The 27,559-nt window shown below is 34.5% G+C and overlaps 3 protein-coding genes across 4 annotated transcripts in view; 2 read left to right on the forward strand and 1 right to left on the reverse strand.

Annotated features, from left to right (window-relative positions):
* The first annotated feature begins 9,636 nt into the window (after positions 1 to 9,636).
* The window catches only part of LOC123533308 (neuroendocrine convertase 2-like), a 67,788-nt gene continuing 49,865 nt past the window's right edge, over positions 9,637 to 27,559 (forward strand). The window contains exon 1 of one of the 2 annotated variants that reach the window (XM_053519903.1): positions 9,637 to 9,852. The gene's annotated coding sequence lies outside the window, so the exon portion shown is untranslated. Of the gene's footprint in view, positions 9,853 to 11,011; positions 11,167 to 27,559 lie in introns of those variants that run through there. The other variant, XM_053519902.1, reaches the window with a different exon arrangement.
* On the forward strand, positions 13,850 to 22,584 carry LOC123526782 (uncharacterized). Its single transcript, XM_053519904.1, has 7 exons — positions 13,850 to 14,519; positions 18,241 to 18,525; positions 19,112 to 19,165; positions 19,681 to 19,759; positions 20,093 to 20,351; positions 20,982 to 21,504; positions 21,905 to 22,584. Exons 1-7 carry the CDS (start codon positions 14,145 to 14,147, stop codon positions 22,109 to 22,111), a joined length of 1,782 nt encoding a protein of 593 aa, XP_053375879.1. The 5' UTR covers positions 13,850 to 14,144; the 3' UTR covers positions 22,112 to 22,584.
* Positions 22,916 to 25,797, reverse strand: LOC123530220 (P2X purinoceptor 7-like). Its single transcript, XM_053519905.1, has 3 exons — positions 25,192 to 25,797; positions 24,617 to 24,853; positions 22,916 to 23,917 (listed from the first exon to the last, which is right to left on the reverse strand). Exons 1-3 carry the CDS (start codon positions 25,410 to 25,412, stop codon positions 23,767 to 23,769), a joined length of 609 nt encoding a protein of 202 aa, XP_053375880.1. The 5' UTR covers positions 25,413 to 25,797; the 3' UTR covers positions 22,916 to 23,766.

The raw sequence follows: 27,559 nt of genomic DNA on the forward strand, positions 1-27,559 counted from the left end.
AATATTCTTGAATTAATTCGGTTTTTATTCACATTAATGCATTTAATAAAAGTTGCTATATGATTATGAAATACCCTGTAGATCCTCATGACAATTTTACGCACGTTTTTCTCATAATGCACGACTGCATTTTTCTCGGGTTTCTCGCCTTCGTGATATTGGACTTTCGTTAGCCAGGGATTCTCGTGATGCTATTAATTGTGTTTACACATGTACACTGATGTACGGAATAAGCAGTAGTATTCTCATGAGTGGCGGCGGGAGGAGATAAATTTTGTGACATTTTAGAAAGGATTTATTTTAATTCATGGCTAGGATAAAGTGATTATGTTTTTTTTATTTAAATGTGTACAAGGAAACTTTCTTTGTGTTAAAAATTACAAGGGTATGGCGGATTATGATAATGTTTCACTGAAAGTACAGTTGAAATCGGACAGCTGGAGAAAATGAATGCTGCATGTGCACTGAATGAGAAAATGGGTTGTTTGTTTACACGCCTGACAATATACTGTTGTGATTTATTAGTTCAATGACAGTTTTTGTTGGGTTGTACATGAACTTGCCCGAAAATCTTCAAATTTAGTGCAAGAAGACTTACAGAACAGACATTTTAATATATTATCGGATACAGCTACTGGTAAGTCCAAATCATATCATTTTCGTTCCTTTAGACGCATAGTGGCGAGGCGGATGCAGAAAACTAAGGAAAACTTGCTTTCAGTATGATTTTTATTGATGCACTCGAAGATACTCGTATTTATATTGTTATTATTACAACGGATGTTTAATGTAGTCCCAACTGAAATACTGAAAAATATATTTAATATCATTCACTTTGAATCTATTAGATTTATTTTCACTAAAATCTCAGTATTTCATAAAATAGCATAGAATGAAATAGAATATACGAGTACAAAATTAAAAGATATTTCGACAAAACTAAGGTTCATGCAAGTACATGTGTCCCTTAATTGCAGTTCCTTTTTCTTTCCGAATAGGCCATCTCACAGACTGAACAAATGTGAGCAAATGCTTCACACTGGCTTCAAATACAAGAAATAAAGGCAATTTATTCTACGTAGGGTACAATAAACGTTTATTTTTTTTTTAAATGAACATCCTGTTTTTTTTTACAGTTTTTTTTCAATACGGATGTAATACTTAAATAAACATAAACTGTAACTGTCAATACCCAACAAATCTATGAGCTGCACCATAAGAAAACCAACATATTGGTTTTGCGACCAGCCTGCGCAGTCTGGCCAGGATCCATGCTGTTCGCTTTTAAAGCCTAATGCCATTAGACAAACTGTTATCGAACAGTATGAATCCTACCCAGACTACGTGGATGCGCAGGCTAATCTTGATCCATGCTGGTCGCAAACGCACTCTGTTCGTTTTCCCACGGCGCGGCTCATATCATTTTCAGGGGTTTACATGAACATTAACGTGTAAGCATTTGTTTAGTTTTTTCTATGTACAGATGAACGGATAGATACGGGAAATGTGCAATGTGACATAACAAAATATGAGCCATGTATACGATGATGAAATGCTTCACCTAATTTTCGTATATCGCAAATTAGTATTACTATTATTTTTATGCTTCCCGAAGGGCGAGCACTTTGGTTGACACTTTGTGCGTCTTTCCGTCCGTCCGCCCGTCCGTCCGTTGTATAACTTAAAAGGTATTAACGGCATTTTATTAAAATTCCACATAATCATAGAGCAATCAAAGAGCAGTGTCAAAGAACCATAGCTCTACCTTACCTAGCTGTTGGATTATCTCCCTTTATTATACAAAATAATGCTTTTTCCGGAGCATTACTTAAAAAGTATTGATGACATTTCATTTAAACTTAACAAAATCATAAAGGCTATTGACAGTACGGCCTAAAAGAACTATCATGATTAGTCTTATAAAACTGCTTTTTCAATAGAGAGCAATAAATTCTTGCACAATTTTTAAAACTGGAAGAAATTATTGCTCTAGGGAAACGTCGTTTAAGGAGTAAGACTACGTTGACGCATGCAGAATACATATATGTATAATGCTATTTTTAAAATTTTGCATCTAGATCTATACATAAAATTTAATTTTGATATTAATTTTCCCTTTTATTATCAGTACTGTGTCATTTTATTGGACTGCTTTCATTTGATTACAATATTTCTATATGGAATTACGCTACATGTATTGATAAATATTAGACTACACGAAGACATTGATTTTGTATATAAATCGTTTTCCTCGTGCAGTCCAATATTAAATACACAGTCCAATATTAAAATAATATTGGACTCCACGTGGAAAATACTGAACTAAGTCCCATTGAAAGCAGTCCAATATTAAAAATACAGTACAGCGAGAACAAAGGAGTGACGTCATGACAATGTTTTAACCCTACATACAGCATAACATGTTAGATAATGTTTATGTCCAAAATAAAAATGTGAAGACTATTGTAATGTATAGTTTTTGTCAAAATGGCGTCATTGATAAATCTGACGGAAGTGACTTCTTCTTAGTGGCCCTCTCTTTTGAACTAGTCAAAATGTTACGATTCCGTACTGGCCCTGCTCTGTGGTGTTTGCCCTGCTTTTCTCATATTGGCTCAGTTATGCGTTGCATAAGCCCTAAATGTTTCATATGGTATGTGCGCAATTTATCTAATACAGTGTTTAATAGTGTTTAGTTGAAAAATAACAAAGCGTAAAAACAAAGTGTGCCAAAATATATCCGCATCAAGTATTTGTCAGGAACATTTTCTGCCAAAAATCAGGATTCAATGGTCTTTATGTTTAATTTGAGAATTATTACAGGTTTAAATTTTAAATCATTTCAACGTAAGTTCAAAACATTTTTTACTATTTTATATCGAATGACCCTCGTACGTCATTTCGGAAACGATTACAGATGTATATATGTTATACATGGCATGGGTGAAAAGCTATTGTCCATTTTGCTAGAAGCGTGTGAAAGGAATGCTGTTAACATCAGCAAGTATATATAAGCAATCGAGGATTCCTTCGTTTAGAAGTAAAAACAACCCTGACATTTATTTGCAAACGACCTTCTTCCATATTCAAAAATGAAAGGACCCAAAAGAAGTTTAAATCGCAACAAGTATACTAATATACCAACAAAACATTAGCTAAAACGAGTCCTTACAACAGGATTGCAGCTCTTTAAGTAACCGGTTTTGAATGGTTAACATCAAAAACACTTTACTGAAGCTTGGCGCAGAAAAATTAAAACTATAAAAGAATAACTCAAGACAGTTGTATCATGTATGATATATGTATGTTATTTTTACTATTAACAAAGTACTAAAGCAATTAAAATTTAATTTCGTTTTGATTAATGTTTGTCAGAAATTGGTCACAGCTTCACATAATGTGTCAATATGCAAATACATATGATATAAAGTATATGGTTAAAATGCAGATGCCGAGGCACTGGGAACAAAGGTCTAATTCAGGATACTTGAAGCAAACAAAATTCTTATTACACAGCGTTAAAATATACAGGTGGAGGCTGGCCTAACCGCCACATATCAAAAATTTGAAACAACGTGGATGACAGTTATTGCTGGGCTGTACATGAAGATCTTTTTATTTAGTGCAAAAAGACTTACAGAAAAGACCAATGTCACTATGTTATCGGATACAACTACTGGGAAGTCCAAACAGTACTTCTTCTGTTTCTGTCAATACACGGCTCATATCGAAACGGAAGCTAAATGCTTTAAAAACGTTGGCTTCTATATGATTTTATGATTTTTACGCTTAAAACTACTATTAATGTCGGAAAGAATGACAGTGTTTGGGATAATTATTCAAAGTAGTTGTAACTAGATTACAATGAAAAATATATTTGATATAGCTAGGTAATTAATTCAAAGTAACAAAATGAAATATGCAAGTTCCATTTCCTTTTCAAATATAATCTACATAAAGATCTAAGGACCAAAGATATACAGAAAATTTATTTGAAACATCAGAACATACAAAGATTTTAAACTCTGTTGTCTGTATACTTTTCATAAAATAAATGTTACAAGTTACTCAATGTACGTAGACCTTTCATGAACAGTCTCTATTAAACCGTGTCCACCATTATGATGCGTTCTTTGACTCCAAAGTATCTTATCATAGATATTATTTTAAAAAGCTGACAATAATAGAAACTATGTTTCGCTATCAAAATGTATAAGAAAATTATGCAATCTTTAAAAGTGTTTGAATTATTCATGGTCAATATTTGTCGTTTACAAAAGTTTGTGACAATTATTACCTTAAATCATCTTTCGCAATCCATTGATTATATGTCATTTGTACACATGTCTTGTGACCAGTTCCCGCTAAGCGGAGTGAATCATAATTCTTCAAGACATAAAACCGAGTCTTAAATCTAGTGTGTTTCCTCTTTGCTTTGTTCAATTCATTGTTGTACATAAAGAAATGTTTACATCATACTGATCTGAAAACACTTTAATTTGAAACAAAATTTTATCATAAAGAATATTAATTAAAAGAAATATCTCCTGTTAGAGCTGTTTCTTCATTTGGTATGTTTCTTTTCATTTAAAAGCAAACTTACAGCCTTTGTCTTTCTATTAAAAAGCAGCTGGACAGTCATTAATTATTTTATCTATTTCATTTGGCGTTGGACATTTCTTCACTACAGTGTTGACAATATATCTCTCCGAGTTATTATGTGCTTCATTACTGTGCAATTCCAGTGAATTAGAAACCAGACTATATAAACCAACGAAAATGAACGCAGCACAAACAGCTCCATCAGCGATATAAAGAGCTGTGTCTCCAAGCGAGCGAACCATCGGGACAGCAGCCGAAGCGACATCGCCAGTAATATCGGCTATTTTTCCTATCCGAATGACGCTTGTCACTGTAGTGTATACCATTTTCCAGCCAAGGCTAGTGACTACTTCACAAGATCCTACCACAAGTTTTCTCCAGAAGTTACTTCAGGAAGGAAATTCTTTCTCAATATTTCCGAAACGTTATCTGAGATATCTTTACATTTTTCGAGGATTTCTTTTCTTTCTTTATCATAGATATCTATTCGTTTTTCTGTCTTCTTTTTCGCTTCCCTTACTTTGATAAAATCATACACTGACTCATGTCCTGATGCGAAACCACCAGCTCCGCCAATAATTCCCCCTAAAGGTAATGTAAAGAAACAGTTACTTTGGCCATTTTTTTAATTTAATGTAAGATTTTGTCAAAATATTGAAGTCTGTTAAACATCAAAAACGCTTTAACTTGTTGAAAATATTGTGTGATGCTGACACAACCATAATCTGTTTCAATCTCCAGGTTCCATTATATAGGTTACTAAGGGGATCTGTGGTCTAGTGGTTAAAGTGGTAGTTGCTAAATCCGTGGGTCATGGTTTCGAGTCCTTCTGGGGTCATGCTCAAACCTTCTCATATGACATTAGTACTCGGTTTTCCGAGAATAAGAGTGGTTCAAGTAAGCTTGAAGCTTTCATCACAATCGAGCGAAAAAATAAATTAGTATAAGCTATCTGTTCCAAGGCTCTGTCACTATTTTAAACTTACTATTTGTCTTGTTCATATTATATGTTTTGGACTAGTAAATATTTTTGTGTTAACCAACTTTCCATCCACCAACACCGTTTTCTTTTTTCCTTTTTTTTACTGTTAGTGAGGTTAGGTACCGAACATTTACAACATTGTTTTGTCCTAGGTGTCTCTGTGTTTGTTCGTTCGTGCGTGCGTGTGTGTTGAGTTTGTGCGCGTCTATTCTAGGTTGTGTTTTTGGAACGTGGCGTTCCTGGTCTTTTGGGACCGTGTGGTCCATTCAAAATGTGTGTAATAGAATTCCGCTTAAGCTGGTTCTAGGTGGCCGCATGAGGTGTTGCACTTTACCTCTCATGAACAGAGTCAGTCAAACTGAGGCTTCTACTATTTTGCCTAGATGCATTCATTCTTTCAAAGGATCTTCTTACAGATTTGATCAACTTCACAACAGCAATCTTTAAGAGCCGTGTGACGGCTGTAAAACGTCTCCCCGTTATTTGATTCATTGTTATATTGTCTTGTTCTTTGAGATCATAGAGTCTATTTAAAATCTGTGTAACAGAATTCCGCTTAAGCATGTGCGGGGCGTGAGAGGTATTGCACTTATCATTACCTCTCATGAATAGACTCAATCAAACCGAGTGTGCTAATATTTTGCGTGCATTCATTCTATGCTTTATGGATTTTATTACTCTATTGAATATGCATCCTTGCTTTATCCCTAAATATCCCCGCATATTTTCTACCCATACCCCATTTTTATATTTTGTATTCTACAGGAGATTTGCCTACACCAAATATCGATAGCGTACATACTGACTAAAACGTGTGGAGGAAAAAAACACAGAGAAATCTTTAGCAACCAAGGTAAAATTTCTAAAGCAATACTGTTACGTTTTTGAAAAAATCTAGTACAGCTAGCTTGTTATGTACTGTATTAGCTGTATAAGAGTCGTTCATGGCTATTTCCAAAGGCAACGAAGGAATGTAATTAAGGGAGATATTCTTTTTCCTGAAAGAAAGGAAGTTCGACACAGTAAGTGAGATAGAGAAATATCGCTGATAATATTCAGTATTTCACCAGTTAGCATGAAATACGAATTATCATCATCTATATCATAAGCATAATCATATTCTTCTGCTTGTCCTTATTCGTTATCATTATTATTATAAAGACAATAATTTAACTACTTTTACATGAAAACCCAGTCAATAAATTTGTTATTTTTCAGGACACACACAATTAATTCTGAAGGATGTAAGATACCACACGGTCAAAGAAGTTAAGGAGATGTAAGCGTAAACAGAAAATCTGTCCAAAAAGTGTAAAACACTATGAATAACAAAAAATGACGGTAAATTTCTTTGCAAATTTTAATTCAAACGAACACAACTGTCTTAACTGAGAAATTATAAAGATGCCAAATTGTACTTGTGTGAAAAGAAATTACTTAAATTAGCTACTTAATTTTATACCCTGAAATGTAAAGTTGAAACTGCAATGTCACAAACAGATTTATACGCAGACAACCATCAATTGCAAAACACAAAAATAATGGTTACAGGCAAAAATTAGGACGAAGGTTTCATGAGAAAAAGTGCTTCGACATGATCAATATAAAGATGAAATACAGAATTATAAATTTGATATTGATGATAATATCTTGCTTTCAATATATGACCATACTTCATCTGAATGTGTTACCAATAACAATTTAATTGTTACTGCGTAATTTTAACATTTTACTCATTTTAGATAATCTGAGAAAGCACATAGAAATTAGAATAATATTTTTGTTTCTATTTTATATTTCCCATGCACACATAAAACATGAGAAACAGTATACGACTTCAAATTATGTTTTTTTAACATGAACTAAACGTTCAAAATGATATGTTGTTTATACCTGAAGAGGGGCGCAGGAATTGGACCCTAATGTATTGTCCCTTACCATTTTTGTTGGATAATTGTCGTCATTTATTCAGACAAAATGCAGATTGTTTACACGTACATCACATTAAGTATGAACTTTACGTTTTCAGTTCGGACTTACGCCAAGGTTAGAGACCACCAATTGTTTTCCCATAGACTTACATTGTAACATTATGGCGTGTACGGCCTTCCATACATCGAAACATGTATATCTAAGTTTTTCAAGAACTATCTTAGTTCTACCAAAATATCGGACGGAAAACATATGAATAGTGGTACTTTATTTAAGTAATTTTCTTGTGAATGAGATGACCTCCTGGCATTGCGGGAGAAATTCGTTTGATAAAACTTTTTTTCAATACACATAAAATGTAGCAAATTTTATCAAAATGTATGATAAAATACTGTAAATGCAGAAAAAAATATCAATTTTGAAAAAATAATCACTTCCTGGGTTTGTTTACAAGACTGACCAATCAGAATGCACAGACGTTACCTTATTCCCAGGTACACACTTACCTCATTCCCATTAAGTTCCCTGTACTTTTTTGAATTGGTGGTCTCTGACACCAACCTGTTGAATATGTGAACAACATGGTTTATATAATGCTAACATCAAAGAAAAAAAAAACAATTTGACACCAATTTTAGATTTACATGTTTTCTCTGAGTACTAAGACCTTGTTGGCACCTGTAGACCTTTCAACATAAAAACACACTTTTTTTCCAGTTTAAGATACATGTCAGTCTGAATGCAGTGTTCTAATAAATTTTGTCGCATTAAATCTTTTCTCTTCGTCATCGGTGATGCATCTGGAGTATGCGAACAACACATCTGCATTATGATTTTTATCTTATGAGTATGTGTCCTGGTGTTTATTTTGATGTTCCTTATATTTCTAGGTTTAAAGGCGTACGCTAGAATTCCCTGTATATGAGATGGGCGAAATTTTTCCCAATAATAGAATTTCTTTGCCCAGATTTCTAGCGTACGTCCTTAAATTTCAAAGAGCATAGAACACGAATTTATGTAGAATTTTTAATATAACAAACAAAAGAGATCGTGGATATGAATGTTATGTTAAAAGGCAAAAGATGTACAACCATCTTGTTTTTCCAATTCGTATTTCGTGCTTTTCTGGGTATGTTGGAGGTATTCTGTCCCGTATTCAACAAAAACGTCCTGCCATTTTGGAATTACACAGATCAAACAAGAGTTCATAATAAGGGAGTGTTCGATTTTTTTGCTTTAGACAGACAGACAGACACTTTTTATCGAATTGTTACTAAATAAACTGACTAAAGGTTTCAGTTGAAGAGGCCCTGCTATAATCAGATTTATTATTTATAACTGGTGTTAGTGAACACATCTACCGTTCTTACAATGAATTGTCAGTAAGTAAAATGTGAATATTTTCTAGATAAGTAATTCTTTCACTCAAATAATAAACATGTTTATATCGAATTAGTCACCAGCCACATTTTCCTAAATGATAATATAATTAATTAAGTTAATACAGTAATAAGTAAACAGGGAATTGTCATCGAGTGAAAATGTTAAAGGGACTTGCCTCCAGGTAAGGAGAAATAAATATTATTCAAGTGTACCCTAAACAAATACCGGTATCACACTTAATTTTGCGACAGTTTTGTTATGCTACTACTAGCTGTGCCAAAATAAATCATCTCCACCATGTGTCCAATCGCTAAATGTGTTTGCCGCCAATATAGGGACGGGAACATTTAAACGCAAGGGTAAGTAAAGAGAACACTGATTTCAGTAAATGTTTTATTTAAATAAACGTATTTCGTGCATTTAAAGGCTTTTAATGCCTTTCTAACGATCATGTACGAGAAATGCCAAAAGCGTAAAGAGACAATACGTAATTGCCCGGAAATTGCCGATTGCTATTACGGGTCACATTTCAGACAGGGTGACTAATACAAAAGTCGCGAATAAAGCGTAAAGAATTTAGATGTTTTAGGTATATCTAAAGCTGTAGACTTTAGGTCGCATGATAATTCTCACAATATCGCCAGACAGCTTTATCTTAAACTACATTCATTTCGTTATCAGTACTTGATTTTTTCTGAAAAAGTATAATATCAAGTCACATGCAGAATAATGTAGGAATACTCGCATATTTCGGTGTTTACCGTTACTCTATTTACATTCCTCTATCTTCAAATAGAAGAAAGAAGTTTCTTAAGAAATTGTTATCTTTGTGTAATACATTTATTACGTAACGCATTTTTTTCACAATTCAGGGATTGATTTCTGTTAAAGAAATAATCACAACTTTTATGCAAAGGTGCTGCAATTTTAAACAGGATATAAAACTGAAGAAGGTAAATGTGAAAATTTATTTTATTTGTAAATATCCAGCTTGATTTACTCTTCTAAACTTACGGGGGAACCTATTCCCTGCCTTCTGTGAAAAGTGGCATATGGTCCCCAGTTTATATAATATGTTTTTCTAAGAAGGCAGCCACGTTGCAGATTTCTATTTTGACCTACTGACATACTTTTTTTTATTTTTGAAGATACAGCATAAACATTTGGATCACATATATAACTTTTGATACCCATCTTTAATATTCTTAACCGTGACCTATGGATCTATTTTCTTTGTTTTTGGACCACCTGTACAATTATTTAACAGATTTCAGTTGTTACCTTGAATAATCTTTACAATGACCTACTCGCCTACCTTTTTGTTTTTGAAGCCATATTTATGATTTTTCATACAGATTCCAATACTTTTCTCGAATAATTTGGTTAGAATTACACCATACCTGGTCTGTAGCATCTTGGCATGGATCTTTATCAAGTTTGTTAGCTTGGCCCTTATTAGGGCCTCTAGAGCTGATAATAGAAGACTTTTTTTAGTAACTGCTCGATGGATCTTCATTTAACTTGTTTAGTATAAACTTTTGACAGTTCAAGCAAGCAACTAAACTCTTGTGAGAGATACTGGGCCATAATGCCCTCTTGTATGTTCTTTTTCAGTAGACAATACACTTTTAAATAATACCAAAGTTATATGACATTACCAGGAATCAATATTTGATATATATCATAGCATAGTTATACATAACTTGCTTATTTTTGCTTTATTGGATACCTTTATAAAATTACATACATACAAAGCGCAATGCTACTGCTCTCCATAACGATGACCATATTTTATGAGGCGTTGTCTTCATTTTTTGCTTCCAGAAATAAGTTTGATTTGACATATGCAAAATCGTTATCCTCTTAAAAGGATTTTATATTAAACAGTTCATGTGAATTGTACGTCAATGTACATTAAAGTATAATGATCCGCAACTGTGTCCGCTTTAGAAAAGTAATTAAAATATCTTAAAACAATTGATAATGTATTTTACGACCTCTTACTCGGGTAATAACGCTGATAATACATCGCGAAAGCATGGTGCGGAAGTATGGGCTTGCACACAATTTATATTTTCGGAAAATCATTTTAGTGTAATTTGACATCGAATCCAACTGATAACAAACCGCAATAAGTTTTGGGTATTTTTCCTGTTTGAAATATAACCTTGAGTATTTCGAGAATGGGTAACTAAAATTGCATTACATTTGTACAAGGTCTTTCTACCTTAAAACGGATCTAGCACCTGAAGGACTTGCTAACATAGGTATTTATGAATATGTATTATCAAGTTGGATTTTATCTAATATCCTTATTCTAGACCTGGATTTAACTGAAACTAACAAGAACTCTGTAAAGCCGGGTCATATGTGACCGAACGAGGAGATGTGGAGGAAGTAAAAAAATTAAAAGTTAAGTTTAGGTGGGAGTGGAGGATGTAATGTGGCAGTGGGTAGGGGTTGGGTGACTTAGTGAGTCACCGGTGATAGAATTTAAGGCATAAGAAACTGAAACTGATTGTTTTCTTTTCCCTTTTTGCAGTGGTGGACGGGGCGGGATAAGTAATATTGATTGTTGCACTCCTCAAAACACCTCATTACCATCCACATATAACTTTATAGTTATTACCTTGAATAATTTTGAGTTAAGTTATGCTCTGAGCATAAAATTTGACGGACAAATTTGACCTTGCTGTAACATTGACCTTCCGATCTTGTTCATAAGCTCTACACTTTCGTCTCATTGCCATCTGTAAATATGCCAAGTTAATGGGTAACTAAAATTGCATTACATTTGTAAATTTTTGAAAATAAAATCGCAAAACTTCTTTTATTATATAACTACACCTACACGCATATATAAGGGTTATTTTTTGTGTCTGGAATGTTATTCTATAGAGAAAATAACACCCTTGGTGTAAACAAATTTTTTCGAAAAAAATCTTAACTATGCTGAAATCAATGAAGTGTATAAACTTTAAAACAATTAAGACATTTTGACTTGGCTGATCAATTTTTAATTGTGTTTATTTCTTTTTTAAAAATACTAGTACACCCAATTGTAAATGAAAATTAGTTTTTGAACTCCTTCAGTTGAATTGTTATTTATCCTTTTCTGTCGGCCTAAAGACAGGTTACAGTAACAAAAGATATACGCATATCGGGACAAGTATATGAGCCGTTTTTGTTTCTCAGACCATGTTATCTGCAGACATGTTCTGTGACTTTAATGAATTGAATATTGCTAAGATTCTACTTTCTCTGATTCTGTTTTAAGCTTTGTGTTGGGTGTTTGATATTTTTAGTGGGATAAGACATTTTACTTCTGTACATTTATGTCTTGTAGTTGATCAGCCTTTCTTTTATCTGACAGTTGTGTTTTATTCAATTGCCAGTTGGTTACTGTTATTTCACAGTGTATTTTATGGCTGCATAAATATATATTTTTTGCCTGATCTCAATGTTTCTTAACCCTTACCCTGCTAAATTCCAATAAAAAAAAGTCTATCTTGTCCATCTTTCCATTTGGGCAGTACCATTAACTGTTAAAAGGGGTGCTTACCGAAAAGGTACTGACTGAATGACAAACAGTGCAGATCTTGATCAGACTGCTCGGATGTACAGTCTGATTAAGATCCACGCTGGTCGCAAAGGCAGAATCAATCGTGCCCAGCATGATAAGGGTTAACACTCTATGGCTTAGCATAAAATTTGCAGTAAAATGGCTAGCAGGTGGCGTGGCGTCCATTCCTTTTTCGTAATGTTATACGGTTTAAAACTCAATGTTGCTATATTTTGCAGGTCCTTTGGGAAATAAACAGAGTAACAAAGTCTGTTGAGAACAAATCTTTTCCTTAACATTTTTATTCTCTTAAACTGACACGAAAATTCTCGTAAGTGTCAGAGATGGGAGGGCATGTAAAATATTAGAATATGCTCATAAAGAGGAATTTGTAAGAGAGGATTTTATTGTCATTGGACTCTAAAGACTGATGCCAATCTAGATCATAGGAACCATTCAATGTGAATGTATAATACAGATCCACTTAAGTTCATGAACATGCTCTATTAAACTGAGTCTGTTATTGTCTTACTTTTACGGTGCCCCTAAAGTGACATGTCACGCACTTTTTTTCCACTTAGGTAATGTGAGACTTTTTTTATTTCGTTTAAACGAAATAGTTATTTCATGTGGAGAAATTGGAACTTACTTGTTGAAAATAGTTACTACTAATAGAGTGCCTGACTTTACCTATTCAAAATGATGTTGAAATAATGAGGTTAAACGGTAAGTAATACAAAGAAAGCCAGTAATAAGTTTAATTGCAACATGTACCTATAACAGAATGAAAAACAAACTGAAACGAACAAATAAATTTTGAAAGATAGACATTAATAATTATTTCATTATTTCTATTTTAATATTTGTAATTAAAGCCATTGAAGTTAGAGAATCATTTTCAAAAACTTTGATCTTTCATATCCTCACAGTAGTGTTGTCGCTGATTTTTTTTTTTTAAACTGATTAAAATTCAAGGTTGTGTCAAGGACATGGGTATTTTCAAATTTGTTATCGTTTAAAAGTGCGATATCATTTAACTGCGAACATTCATAATACATGTATTATGTGGATTTGCTCAATAAGCTCATTTCTTTCCAGAACTCTACCAGCACATTTGTATCAAATAAAAATTAAGACAACAAAGAATAAATAGTACCGTGAACGTAAGTCATTTAATCGTTGAAAAAGTTCATGATTGATGTTCATGGTACACATACGAATCAATATTAGTATTAAACAATTGTTTATGTTTGTTCTTACTATTTAAATAAGTTTTCTTTAAAAATGAACAAGTAAAGTTAGCTAAAATAACTACAAATGTATTATTCATAAACACTACAACTACACTGATGCAAAAACGAAATATCAAAATATAAAAAAAGTTAAAGGGCCCCTTGGATGAAGAATTATGATTTTACAGAATCGTTCTATATATCCCATAAATAAATTTGGTGAAGTTTTTTAAAAAAAATAACCATCCCCATAACTGTAATTTACAGGTATAATTTACCTGTACGATTTACCTCCCTGGCCAAATCGAGCGTCGGTTATCTCCGGCAAATATTGATCGGAAATTTCCGTGTGACGTCACAAGCAGTACCCCGGATATTCTTCGCCATATAGAAAGCGTGTTTACATTCACAAATAACTATAAATTATAACAAATATTGGATATTTTTCGCGATGCCAGGTGCACAGTGTTGTGTAGGTGGGTGCACGAATAAGCGTGGTAATAACATTAGTTTGCACCAATTTCCAAAAGACTCTTCAATTCGAGAACAATGGATAAAGGCTCTACAAGCTACGGGAACTGGCTTCTCGCGGGCTGGATGGAGTGGACCGAAATCAAAATCGGAAAACGCACAGCTTGTTTGTAGCGAACACTTTGGAATTGAGTGTTTCACACTTACCACGCGGTTGCATTGGAAGGAAGGTTTGAGTTACAAGGCTAAACTCGAGGTCACTGCCATTCCAACTTTATTTGGACAAAACATAGACAATTACAAACAGAAAGAGCCTGTGTTGAGAAGTGCATTCAGAAAGAGGGAATGTGCCAGAGTAAGTTAGTTTATGTGTGGTTTACATGATATATAAATCAGTATTATTGTCACTGCACAGTAGACTAGTGTTAATATAACTGACGTCTCGGGTAGACAGATTTTGCATTCTGGTATTTCACATTGTCTGCCTGGGCAAGCTTATGGCGCCGAGTGGCTGCCTTTTAATTTAAATTTCTGACATTTGCAAGCATTGTAGTTACAGTTTAACCTTCACAATTCAATGTATGCGTCAGATTAACTCCATTTATTGTCTACCTAACAGATATTACTTTTTTTTTTTAATCTGTTGCCGTATTTTAACATGATTCTCCACAGACGAAATTCGTTGGTCATTACATTCGAAAAGGAAAAAAGTTTTTCCACCACACTTTGAACCTTTTCCTAGTTTGTAGTTTTGTACACGGAGGGGAATATCGAACTGCCAGGAAAATTAGTAACAATATTCTGGTCTTGAGTACAATTATTTGGACTAACTGCACAATATTAGATTAGACGGTTTGCCCAGTTCTCCATGCAGGGACAACTGCATGGGATGGTTAGTCATGCTTGATTTGAATTGTCCACCACATTTGATCATAAATGTTCATGTAAGAGCAAGCACACAATCTCCCAAAAACACTTTTTGGCATTCAAACGTCAAATTTTATGTTACATTTTGTATTCATTTAGCAGTTAAAAAGCTAGTGAGATTGAAGTATTTCATTTATACTAATTTACATGAGAATGATGCTGGATCTGTCATGTTCGCCAGATTAATCAATGGCACAAAAAAACATTAAAACATATTTATGTTCTGTCATTGATTGCAAATTTATCACCTCAACTCATTGCCATTTTTTGTATACTTGTACCAGTTAATCTATAAACAGCCTGTCTTTATATTTCTTGGTTGAATTATATGCCTCTTTATAGACTGTCTCTTATAAATAGATTTGAGAATTACTTACTTCCTTTTTTAATATACTAAGTTTTATTACACATAGTCCTTCAAAAAAGTAGGAGGCTATATCTTGAAAAGATTTATATGAGAACAACTTTAGTAAATTGATGTTTATTTGAAAAAAATGTCTCTCCATCACATTCATAATATAACCTTTTCATTACATACCTCTTAAAAAAAGAAGACTTTTTCTCTTTCTTTTTCACATTTAGCTAAAAGCAGATCAGTTGCTATGATAATGGTGAATCTTCAAGAGCCAGTATGTAAGGGGGAAGTCCTTGGCAAAGAAAGGCAAAAACCTTACTAGTGGGTTAATTATATACAATACACAGGATTATAAAGAACCAATATTGATCAAGTAGATCCCCTTCTGGGGTTTTATGGTCCCTTGTGTATTGGCACCCTGTGGAGACAGTGTGATTTTGTGATCTTCTGTGGCCACCTGTGTTTTATGGCATGTTGTTGCCATCTCAATAGGTCACTTATTAATTATGTTGTTTTAGGAATGACTTAGGTGCATTTTATGACCCTTGATTTTTTAGATGAAAAGACATGAAATATACAATAGGACACCAGCAGCTGGGGTCAATTGTTTATGGTAGCTTTTCAAAAAAAAAAATTGTAATTAGGGACAAAATAGGGACAGAGTTCTCTGGATATGATGTTAAAACCAGCAAATTTTGGGAAAGTTACTCAGGTCACCATATGTAATAAAATGTGCTGGAAATCTCTAGTTTCAAAACCCTAATGAAATTTATGGTAGGGGGCGGACATTATGGATTAACCCTTACCCTGCTAAATTTCTGTAATTAACATGTCCATTTTTCAATTCAGACAGTACCATTGACTTTTAAAAAGATGTGCTTACCAAAATGATACTGACTGAATGGCGAACAGTGCAGATCTTGATCAGACTTAAAGGATGTGAAGGCTGATCAAGAGCTACACTGGTCACAAAGGCAGAATCAATCGTGTCCAGCATGATAAGGGTTAAAATCCTTTTTAGTCACAGACTAACCTTTGAGTAGATATCCAACCACATTTGTTTTTATATTTGATGTACTGAAATGATACTTTGATTATTACAGCTGGCATATTTTCAAACTTTTCAAGGCTGTCTTACATGTTCTAGCACCATAATATACTACTTTTTTCTACACTTCGTTATGTATAGGTTTTTGAAATTTTTAGTGTGTTACATCCATACAACTTCAATGCAAACAAAAATTCTGAGAAACAAAATTACAGAAGTAAATGATGTTATAATCAAATGAAAGCCAATGTATTTTTCTTTCACAAAATAGTGAAGATGTTTTAAAGAATAGAATTTCAGTAAGACATCTTACAAAAATGATGAAATTTTAGATGCTAACCCGTTACATGCAAAAAGTGTTATTCAGACTTGTCGCATGACTTTATAATTATACATTTTCATGATAAATGTTCACCTCCACATTTACATCTGTATCATGGCATGCCTTACTTATAAAATTTATTTCATAGTTCTATCATGTATAGTTTGAAAGGTGGATCTATGTTACAAGATTTTTTGCTGAATTGGGCACTTTACTGTGCACCAGGCCAAATATACAACTAACAATGCTTTAATATTAGAAGAGAAACATTCGAGTCGCGCCATGAGAAAACCGGTATAGTGTGATTGCAACCAGCTTGGATTCAGACCAGCCTGAGCGTCTGCGCAGTCTGGTCAGGATCCATGCTCTTCACTTTCAAAGCCTATTGCAATTAGAGAAACTGTAGGCAAACTGGCCGGACTGGAACTATGCTGGTCGCAAACATGATATGTGTGTGCTGATAATTTATAAATGATAATTCATAGTATAATCATACACTTGTTGTTTACCGGACTGCTAGAAAAAAAACCTAGCTGATAAGACAAGGTGTCCATTAAGCGGAAGGCTAGACACTTCCTTTTTCGCTTTCCTAATCCAATCGAAATAATCTTACCTTACCAACCATCATGCTCAGTAAATGCTGACACTGAGAACAACAAATTACTACAAGAAGGCTAAGGGTATAGTTTGACATGCAGTTGATTGTTTCATATGTTTACTTGTTACTGGTGCACATAAAAATCACAGTACATTCACAAAAATAATGTGACATTTTTCGTGACCAGTCCATACCTTTTGGCACATGGAGGTATTTTTGAAATAACTTTGCACAACTGTTCATCTAACCCAAATGGTACATCACGCCAATGACCTGGATTTCTTGGGTCAAGGTCAGTGTCACAGTTTGACAGATTAGTTTTCTGCCTGCAGTCATTACTTATGATTATGTTTATATATGAGCCGCACCATGAGAAAACCAACATAGTGGCTTTTCGTCCAGCATGGGTCCAGACCAGCCTGCGCATCTGTGCAGTCTGATCAGGATCCATGCTGTTCGTTCGCTAACTGTTTCTCTAATTGCAATAGGCTTTGAAAGCGAACAGCATGGATGTAGAAGCTGGTCTGGATCCATGCTGGTCGCAAAGCTACTATGCTGCTTTTCTCATGACACGGCTCATATAGATTAAGAAGTCATTTTGTGCAAGTTACTATTTTAGCTTTTTATATGTTTTGTGCATGATTGCGTGTCTCTCAAGTTGAAGGTGAAGTTCATTAATTAATTTAATTCTATTTATTTATTGCAGACAAATGTAGTATCTTAGGCATGCTTTGGGGGCATTTGTCACTAATACTGATAAATCTTGCGTCTTGTATTTTTCCTTTAATTGATGTTTGGTTTGTAATAGATTTTCTTTACATTGCAGATACTCAAGGAGTATGATAACAAGATTACCAAGTCTGGTACTGATGACACTATAGTTGAAAAGGTAGCTGAACCAAACCCTTCTATCCCACAGCATGAAAGAACACTTAGTCCAGCCAATATGTCTGGAGATCCAATCCCAAAGTTATCTCCAACTACCACTCAGCATCCAGTTCCAACAGAAACCTTGTGTGATAGTTTGGATCCTGAGATGACCCCAGCTACACCCCAGCCCTCAGTGATGAACAAGACTCCCCTAGACAAGTCCGCCTTGGACTGTACAGTTGTGAGTTTATGCTTATGTTCTTTAAATTATAAAACATATGTCATTACCACTATTTGCTGAAACGCTTTGATTTCGTATGAAACATCAGCATACTAAACACTATAATGCAGTTTACTCTTTAAGTAATGAATTATTCACATTTGTACTTATTATTGGTATCTTCGGTGCTGCTAATGCTGCCAATTATTCAGCATATAAATAGAGTGTTACTCTTGTCAAGTTGTTAAGGGATCTGACTTTGATCCACCTTTCACTGTTACTCTTATATCAAGTTGTTAAGATGTCTGACTTTGAGCCGCATGTCTCTTTCATCTCTGTAAGTTTGAGTTCTGCATGTATACTCTCATTTAAAATAATCATTCGGTTGCTAGTCAAGGTTCTGCCCTGTAAAATGCCTGGCGGAGGGGCATAAAGATGGAAGTTACTCTTAGACCTTATTGTGCATACATGTGTGACTTATTATCCAAGAATGCCAGGAAATATTTAGAGGCACCTAATGACAGTGGCTAATTATTACAGGCAAGACCTAAAAAGTTTCAGTATATTATCTTTCACGAGAATTTTACAGTTGTTCTCTGCATTTCAGGTTACTGACTCCTGTTCTGTTGAGGCCTGTCCTACCAGGAAGTCTGCAAGCAAGGTATACATCATTGCATGTTGTTTTTAAGTCTATGTTGCATTCAAGTTTGATGGCAAGCTTTAAAGCTATATCTTCAAATGTTTCGAAGTATCTGCTAGTAGTACTGGTATTTCTCATAACCCCATATTCCATAGCCCCTCAGTGACACCCCCCCCCCCCCCCCCCCCCCCCAAAAAAAAAAGAATATCAAATTACTACTAATGTCTTGGTAGGCACTAAACAAAAATGCATCAATAATGAAGGAAAATTAAGAACACTTATATGACACAGTTCAACACATTGCACATTCATAGTAGTATGTAACAGTAATAATGTTCTCGTTCAGAATTTTTGGTCTGTTTTGAAGGATATATCATATATGCCATTTTTGTCAAAACCGTGCAGGTTAGGTTATAAGGTATCAACTTTCCAACTTGACAATGAATGACTGAATGGAAGTAAATCAGAACAACTAATATATTGCTCATACTCGTAGAATAAGAATAATATACATCTTTTTATTTTTTGATATTCAGGTTGTGAAGAGTAGCACTTTACGTCATAAAAGTATACAGGTGAACCTAAAGACAAAGAAGCCAGGGACCAATACAAAACGTAGGTTTTTATCTCTGTCGGGGACATATTATGTATTTTAACAGTGTCAGAACTCTGTTGTAATTCATAACACTGTTACTGTAAGATCCTTTTAATGCTATTTCTGCAAAGTACAAGTCTCTCCTTGGGCTGGTGGATTTTAGACAACTTTTGCAGAGTACTGTTGTGTTAGTTACAAGCATTCCTAATTTTGTTACAGACAAGTACAGATTCAATATACTTACAGATTAGTATGTTAAAACCGCATTACAGTTCTCAAGTTGCACTGCGTGTTAAGACAATATTTTTCTAAAACAACCTCAGCAGTTGAGAATAAAACTTTTTATTAAACAGGTACACAGACATTGAGAAAGCACCATACAGAGATGGTATCTTCTTCCTGTCAGTACAATGAAAGTGATGTGGGTCATATTAGCTCAACACCTGTGAAACAGTTACTTCCAGAGACTAACCTGAACTCCCCTGGCCTGAACACTACCTTTTCATCACTTACAACCACATTTAGGGATAACGAGAGTGATGCAGACTACAATCCTGCAGATGATACATTTAGCACAGAGCCTGATCCAGATATTGACCAGAACTTAACAGAGTATGTAATCACATTTTAATTAAAATCAAAAGAATAGGTGTTGGTTACTACTGACATAATACCAAGGACATTCTAAGTAGGGCTATGGCCAGTGATACATTTGTCCTTCATCACAAGCTCTGACAGGGCTGGTCAGAAATAAACCATTTGTGCACTTATAGGTTGCCTGAGCTATAAAGAGAACATTTTCAACAACTAACGGCCTTTTATCTCTTTATATCAAGCATATGGCAACTTCCTAGCTTTGATGGTGGAGGAAGACCCCACCAACCTTCGGTAAGCCAGATGGATGAAGAATTCAGGGCCCCAAGTGAGGCTTGAACCCACATCTGTGAGATGCAAGTGATTTGAAGTTAGCTAGCAAAACCACTCTGCCCTGGAGGCCCCGGAATAATATTCATTTCACTTAAAAATTTAACAGTGCATACATGTTGGTCAGTTGATGTTAAGAAAGTTCTTATTGCATGACACTCAGATTTTTTGTTTATTTTGAAATTATCGAAAGGTCATTTAATTAGTTATTTATGGCTTCAATAAACTTGACAAGTATGTTTTGTCATGTTAACATTTGCTTATCTATGCGTATTTTGTTGCTAAATCTTTATAAATTTTTCACTCTGATTGTTCCAGGACTGACCCAAAGGCACAACGAAAGTTCCTTGTTTTTGAAGAAAACCTACTGGCCCTGTTCCAAGTTTGCCCAGAATGTTGTCACTCCTCTTCATCCGAAATAAGCCAGGTTCAGGGAAGTTATGTAGCTATAAGACAGGAGTGCTCTTGTGGATATCAGCGCAGATGGGAGTCTCAACCCAAAATGGGGAAAATACCAGCGGGGAACATTTTACTGAGTGCGGCTGTTTTGTTTTCTGGATGTAACCCAACAAAAGTGTTTAGACTGTTTGAATTCATGAATTTCTTAACAATTACATTGAATACATTTTTTGAACACCAAAGATCTATATTGTGGCCTGCTGTAGACAGAGTATGGACATTATATAAGACAGCAGTGTTCACGGCATTAAGAAACCGTGGTGGAAAGGTTGTTGTAGCTGGAGATGGACGAGCTGATAGCCCAGGTCATTCTGCTAAATACGGTGCTTATTCTTTGATAGACATGCAGTCTGGACGTGTTATAGATATTCATTTGGTTCAGGTACAGTTGTTTTCTTTTTTAGATAAACCATTAAACCATGTCTACTATGAAATAAGCTGAAACTGATAATGTTCACTGCATACCTAATTTGGTTGTCAAAGCAGACGACTTTTGTTTACAAGTAATACATGTTATGTCAATCATTTGTTCATCAAGTTAGTTATTCCCAATGGAATGATATGTTTAATGCTGGTAAAGTTACGAACGAAGTCATGATAAATGTTTACAAAATTAGCAACCGTATATAAGTAAACTTGGTATCAAAGATAATAATTACATTGAACAGTTGGAACAAACAAATTCAGTAGTTTGTTAAATGGTAGACGGGACACTTTTTATCCAGAATTTATAATGCCTGTCGCCTGTTTTACACAAGAAAAAAATCTCATTTCTTCTGCAGAGTAATGAAGTTAAGAGCAGCTACCACATGGAGCTTGAAGGTTTACAGCGGGCTGTTTCCAACCTGAAGAAAGAAGGTATCTCCATAACAGAAATAATAACTGACCGCCACCTACAGATTCAGAAATGGATTAGGGAGAATCTGCCTGAGACTCGTCACAGTTTTGATGTATGGCATATTGCTAAAGGTATGAAATGCAGCTTTTAAATCACATAATAAAGTTTGTATCTGTATGCAGAAGTTACTGGTGCTTTATTGCTATAAAATTCAGCCTGAACTTTGAAATCGAATAGTGCATAGAATATTGATTTTCTATCCAGTTCCAATGGAACTTGGTATGCATCATTTACAAGAAGCCTTGTTTTGAATCTAGTCGGATTTTTGTTTTTTGCATTTTGCTCTGTTACACTGTATATTTTGTTAAAGAAAGCATTTTCAGGGAGTTTGTGTCACACAAGGCAAAGGAAGAAAAATGTTGTGTACTGACTTATTTCAAGCCTACATTTCAGAAATATTAGCCCTTTAAGGTGATTTTCATAATCTATGAAATGCTTTCTGTAAATATTGTATTTAAACAAAAATGACAGTTGTTTTTATTGTTACATATTCATATACTTATATATTTTTCTTTGTTACCTATAGATTTAGAATACAGTACTTCTTTATGTATTACAGTGTTGTGTTTCTTTCCCTACATCTGTAATTCCCTGAATATTGTATGGTAGACTGATCACCACAATAAATGGATAACCTATAAAGTGGTAAAGGTGCAGTGAGCTGAAATATGGAAGGAGGTGGTTAAGACTGGTCTCATCAGTTATAAAAGGAAGCAGATTCAGGAATAATTCTCATTAAGAACTAAAGTGGCATTGTATTGGTTACCGTAACAACTATTTTCTCATTTCTAAATGTATACTGAAATGTGACCAGTGTATAGTGCATTTTATACAACCTGACGGGGCGGAGTTAAAGCCCTTCGCAGCTGTTCAAATTCTATTGAGTATATGCAACCTAAGGTTACAATAGGCAACAGTTAACAGCCATGCGCCACACTTTAGCACGCAAAACCACAGGTATTTTATATAGAATTTTATATAAAAAATAAACTATTTTGACAGTCGTCACTGTTCATAGTCGAGATTTTCATGCTTTTTCATATACATTTTAAGGTTAAAAGGGAGGACTGGAGCAGGTCTTTAATAACTTATGCAAATAATTGTAATTAGCAAAGAGCAATAGAATTGGTTAATTCCGTAATCTTCGATAACCAACGATAAAAATTCAACACGGCTTTGGTTACATGTACTACATACCATGCACAATTATGTAGTGTACCTTTGCCAAACCCCGTCCCACTAGGTCAAATAAAATGCACTATAGATCACATCCGTGCAGTCTGATCATGATCTGCAACATTCGCTATTCAGGCATTATTTATTGTAAATACCCTGCTTGACTGTAAATGGTAATATCTAACTTGTAAATGGACAAGTTCATTACAGAAATTTAGCAGGATAAGGGTTGATAAACTATTTCAAGCATAAGGTTAAAACAAGTTGAGACACACCGACTTGTGATAATTTGTAACAGAGATTCTTCGTCTGTATCATCAAGAAGAACATTTTTCATTTGAAAAAGGTACTAATGAGAATAAGATGTGAGTAACTGCATGGTGCATAAATTTATTGAAACCTAAATTTCTCACTAAAAATGAAATACACAAGAAATACAAGCTTTTATAATTTATTAAAATTGAAAAACTAGCTAATGAAATGCTGGTATCTATATATAATATGTACATTTTAAACATTATGATAACTAAAGCGATTTATACAATTAAAGTCCTTCACGAAAACTACCAATTACGCCTCCAAAAATCCCTTGTACACATCAGATGGGTAAGTGTCTCTGATAACATTTACTGCACATGATGGCAAAACAACTCTTACTTCCTTGCCTAGGAATCCCCAGCACCACCTTGCCAGCTGCCTGTATGCAACATACCTATTCCTCCTGAAAAAGAAAGTATACATGAAACATAAGATATGCCAAATTTAACGAATGTAAAAGCATCTTTATTGATAAGACCAAAGAGCTCAGATTGGTTCTGAAGCCGGATAACAGAAGATTGAGGATAGAAAGGTATATATCTCACAATATAGTGATTTCAGTGTGATTTTGGGTTATGCAAACATATACCTAACTTAAGGTGTCAAGGTTTCTAACTTAACACTTTCATAAGACAATGTGCAAGCGGCTGATAAAATAATATTTGAAGAATCTTCTGCAGTCCCAGTCTTGATACACCATTGTTTATCATTGTAACAAAATATGTAAAAACTATCGTTTTGTACAGATTCACGTTTCAAGGTGTATACCACACATAGTGTCAGTGCCTCTGGTTCGCGTACCACTTTGACAGATCTCTGAATATAATTGAGCCGCACCATGAGAAAACCAACATACAGGGTTTGCGACCTGCATGGATCCAGACCAGTCTGCACATCCGCACAGTCTGGTCAGAATCCAGGCTGTTCACTTTCAAAGTCTTGCAATTAGAGAAAGCATTTGTGAACAGCATGGATCCTGACCAGACTGCATGGGTGCTCAGGCTGGTCTAGATCCATACTTGTCGCAACCCTACTATGTTGGTTTTCTCATGGCACGGCTCACATAAAGATGTATTCTGCGTAAACTTAAAAATGTACTTACTCATTGATACTTCTAGCATCTGGTTCACCATACTGCTGTCTGTATTGATAGTACGCTGTCTCCAAAACAAACTCGTCCAGACAAACAGGCCTGAAACCAGGATGCTCAGTAATACAGCCCACATCTGACTCCTTTTCCAAATTGAAGTCGTCAATCTTCCTGGTAATTGTTTCAATCTCCTGGCAACACCTACACTCCATTACTGTTGGCATTCTTCTGCAATGATTGCACGAACACCTACAAAGGAATATAAGAAGTAAAAAATAAATGTGGCACGAATTCAGAATGGATCAAATAATATTAATCACCAAGAACTTTTACACGACTACAAATATACAAATTTTTATTTATAGTCAGGTTGCAAAACATAATAACATTAGCTAAAAAATGCACTCGGTTTTAAAACCCTTTCGGCCTTTCTTTTTGTAACGAGGGGTCTATTTTTCCTTCATCTGTAACGCTAACGTAATTCGAAAATATATGTATAATCGTTAGATAGCTGCATAATTTATATGAAAATAATATGCCGTTGTTAATTTTCGTACAAAATGGCGTAACTGTAATTATAAACATACCAGTTCGTGTTCAACAGTCGTTCGTCGCCGGGTTCTGGATCGTGCGGTTCATTTTGCCTTTGCTCTCCCCTTCTGTGTGGTATCACTGGCTCAAACTGGTAAGGAAGAGCCTCAAGATCACCATTCTCACTATCGCTCTCCGAAACATCTGTCACTGAGTGTGAAGAACAATAAAGTTCGTTTTCAGAGAATTCTGTTTCACTTTCACTAGTAGCGGCCATGTTGAAAATATATCAGCTGTACTGCGTGTGACGTCACACCCGGAAAACCAAGGTCGGTCTTTTCCGGAAATTCGCTCGGGACTTTCCGTAAAGGTGTGGTATATACAGTTTTCATATATCACGTACGCAGGTAAAACGTCGGAAAACTTCGGAAAAAAATGGTCAGGTATAATTCAAATACCATATAGATATAAAACAGAACACATTTCAATACCATCCAAGGGGCCCTTTAAGTTATATTTTTTAAAAAAAGAATACCGTAGGCTTGAATGAAACAGAAATCAAATTTGTAAAGTAGACTGAAAATTAAGAGTTGACTGCTTGTAAAAAATTACTAAATTCAGTTAAATGTAACCATGCGGCTGAACAAGTGTTTGCTGGAACAAGTTTTCAGCAAAAAAGGAACAACAAACTGAAATGTAGAACTGACACATGGAATTCAATGTTAAGCAAAAAATGGCGTTTTCAGAGTGCGTAAAATATATATATATATATATATATATATATATATATATATATATATATATATATATATCACCTCTCATAAAAGATAGCTAACATACATTTAATTGAGGTGAGATTTACTTTCTCGAAAAAGTATAAATAACGTTAAGCATTTAGATTAAGTTCTTTTATTTATTTGTTATTATTATTATAATAATTATTATTATTTGAAAGTCAGTTGTGTTTAAAACTTGTTGCGTAAACTACCGAGAATAGATTCTAAATGTGAACCCGCATTACAAATGTGGGGGGTCCCATTTTTAAAACAGGAGAAAATCTACCGCAGGTGAACTACCCGCGGGAATTCGCCAGTGCCCCATGTGGGAGGAAACCTCCAGTGGGAGATTTTCGAAACGCTTATTATATAAGGTTTTATATAGAAAAACACTATTAAAGACTAATGAATACTTACCAGCGATAAACAATGAATTCCAGAAATTTTGTTAAACCCAAAGGAGAGGACCGGGCCAACTTTGAAATCGTCCCAAGAGTTTATTGTTTGAGATATGTAAGAGGAAACGGCCAGTTATTTTTTCAGGAGACCCAAACTATTGTTAGAGGTCAAAATATCAAAGAAAAGTCAAAGACAAAAGGTAGCTGAGTTTGCGAAAATTCCGGAAACTTTTTCGACTATAATCTTCCGTGGGAAATTGGCGATTATAGTGTCGTTGATAAACAATCAAATTCGTCCCAAATGGTTGAATTATATTTAACAAATTCACGTATTTACATATCTGAAGCCAAACAGATGTTGATAAATGTAAAGTAATATCTCAACTACTAATAGTGTTTAATCGGTCAACATTATTTAACATAAAAAATCTTTTCGTACCAAATATTCTCAAAATGAAGGAAAATGTCATACATATTTAAATTCTTAACATTGATGTTAGATGTTGGATCTTTTTCCGATTAAACCACATTGATATCATTGAAGTGTTTTATTTTTAATTCTGACAGTTCCTGAATTATTTTCTTAATATATGAAATGTCTTTCAGCCTAAACCTGAGGAGTTAAACTTCCTACCACCATTATCTTCTTATAAACAGAAATACTAACAATGAAATAGTTCTTTAAAATGTTTCTGTTCTTCAACTTCAGCAGTTAAATTCATTTTTAGAAAAATCTGCATGGGCTGATACAAATATATGTATCAAATTAAAACAGTTTTGTTTTCGTCAGTTACCCATTTTTCGGTATTTTTCTCGGTCAGACAAAAATTGTAAGTTTGTCTGACCGAATGTTGGGCAGTCTGTCCAACACTTTCGCGAACCTGCTTTTATATATAATGGACTTTTATAATTTATTATAATAATCAATTATAATGGATTTTTGTGCCCCCCCCTCCCCATGAGTGGTGGGGGCATATGGATTTGGTGTTGTCCGTGCATCCGTGCGTCCGTCCGTTCGAAGTTCGTGACGCACCTAGCTCAAAAAGTTTTTCGTACAGATTCATGAAACCTTGCATGAGTCTTATCTATGATATGAACTTGTGCACCTTCAATTTTCATCTGGCTCCACCCCCTATTTCCAGAGTTATGGCCCCTGAAATAGTCAAAAACACACATTTTCACCTTGTGACGCGCCTAGCTCATAAAGTATTTAATATAAATTTATTAAACCTTGCATAAGTCTTTATCAT

Source organism: Mercenaria mercenaria, chromosome 12 (assembly GCF_021730395.1).
Source record: "Mercenaria mercenaria strain notata chromosome 12, MADL_Memer_1, whole genome shotgun sequence".
Lineage (NCBI taxonomy): Eukaryota > Metazoa > Mollusca > Bivalvia > Venerida > Veneridae > Mercenaria > Mercenaria mercenaria.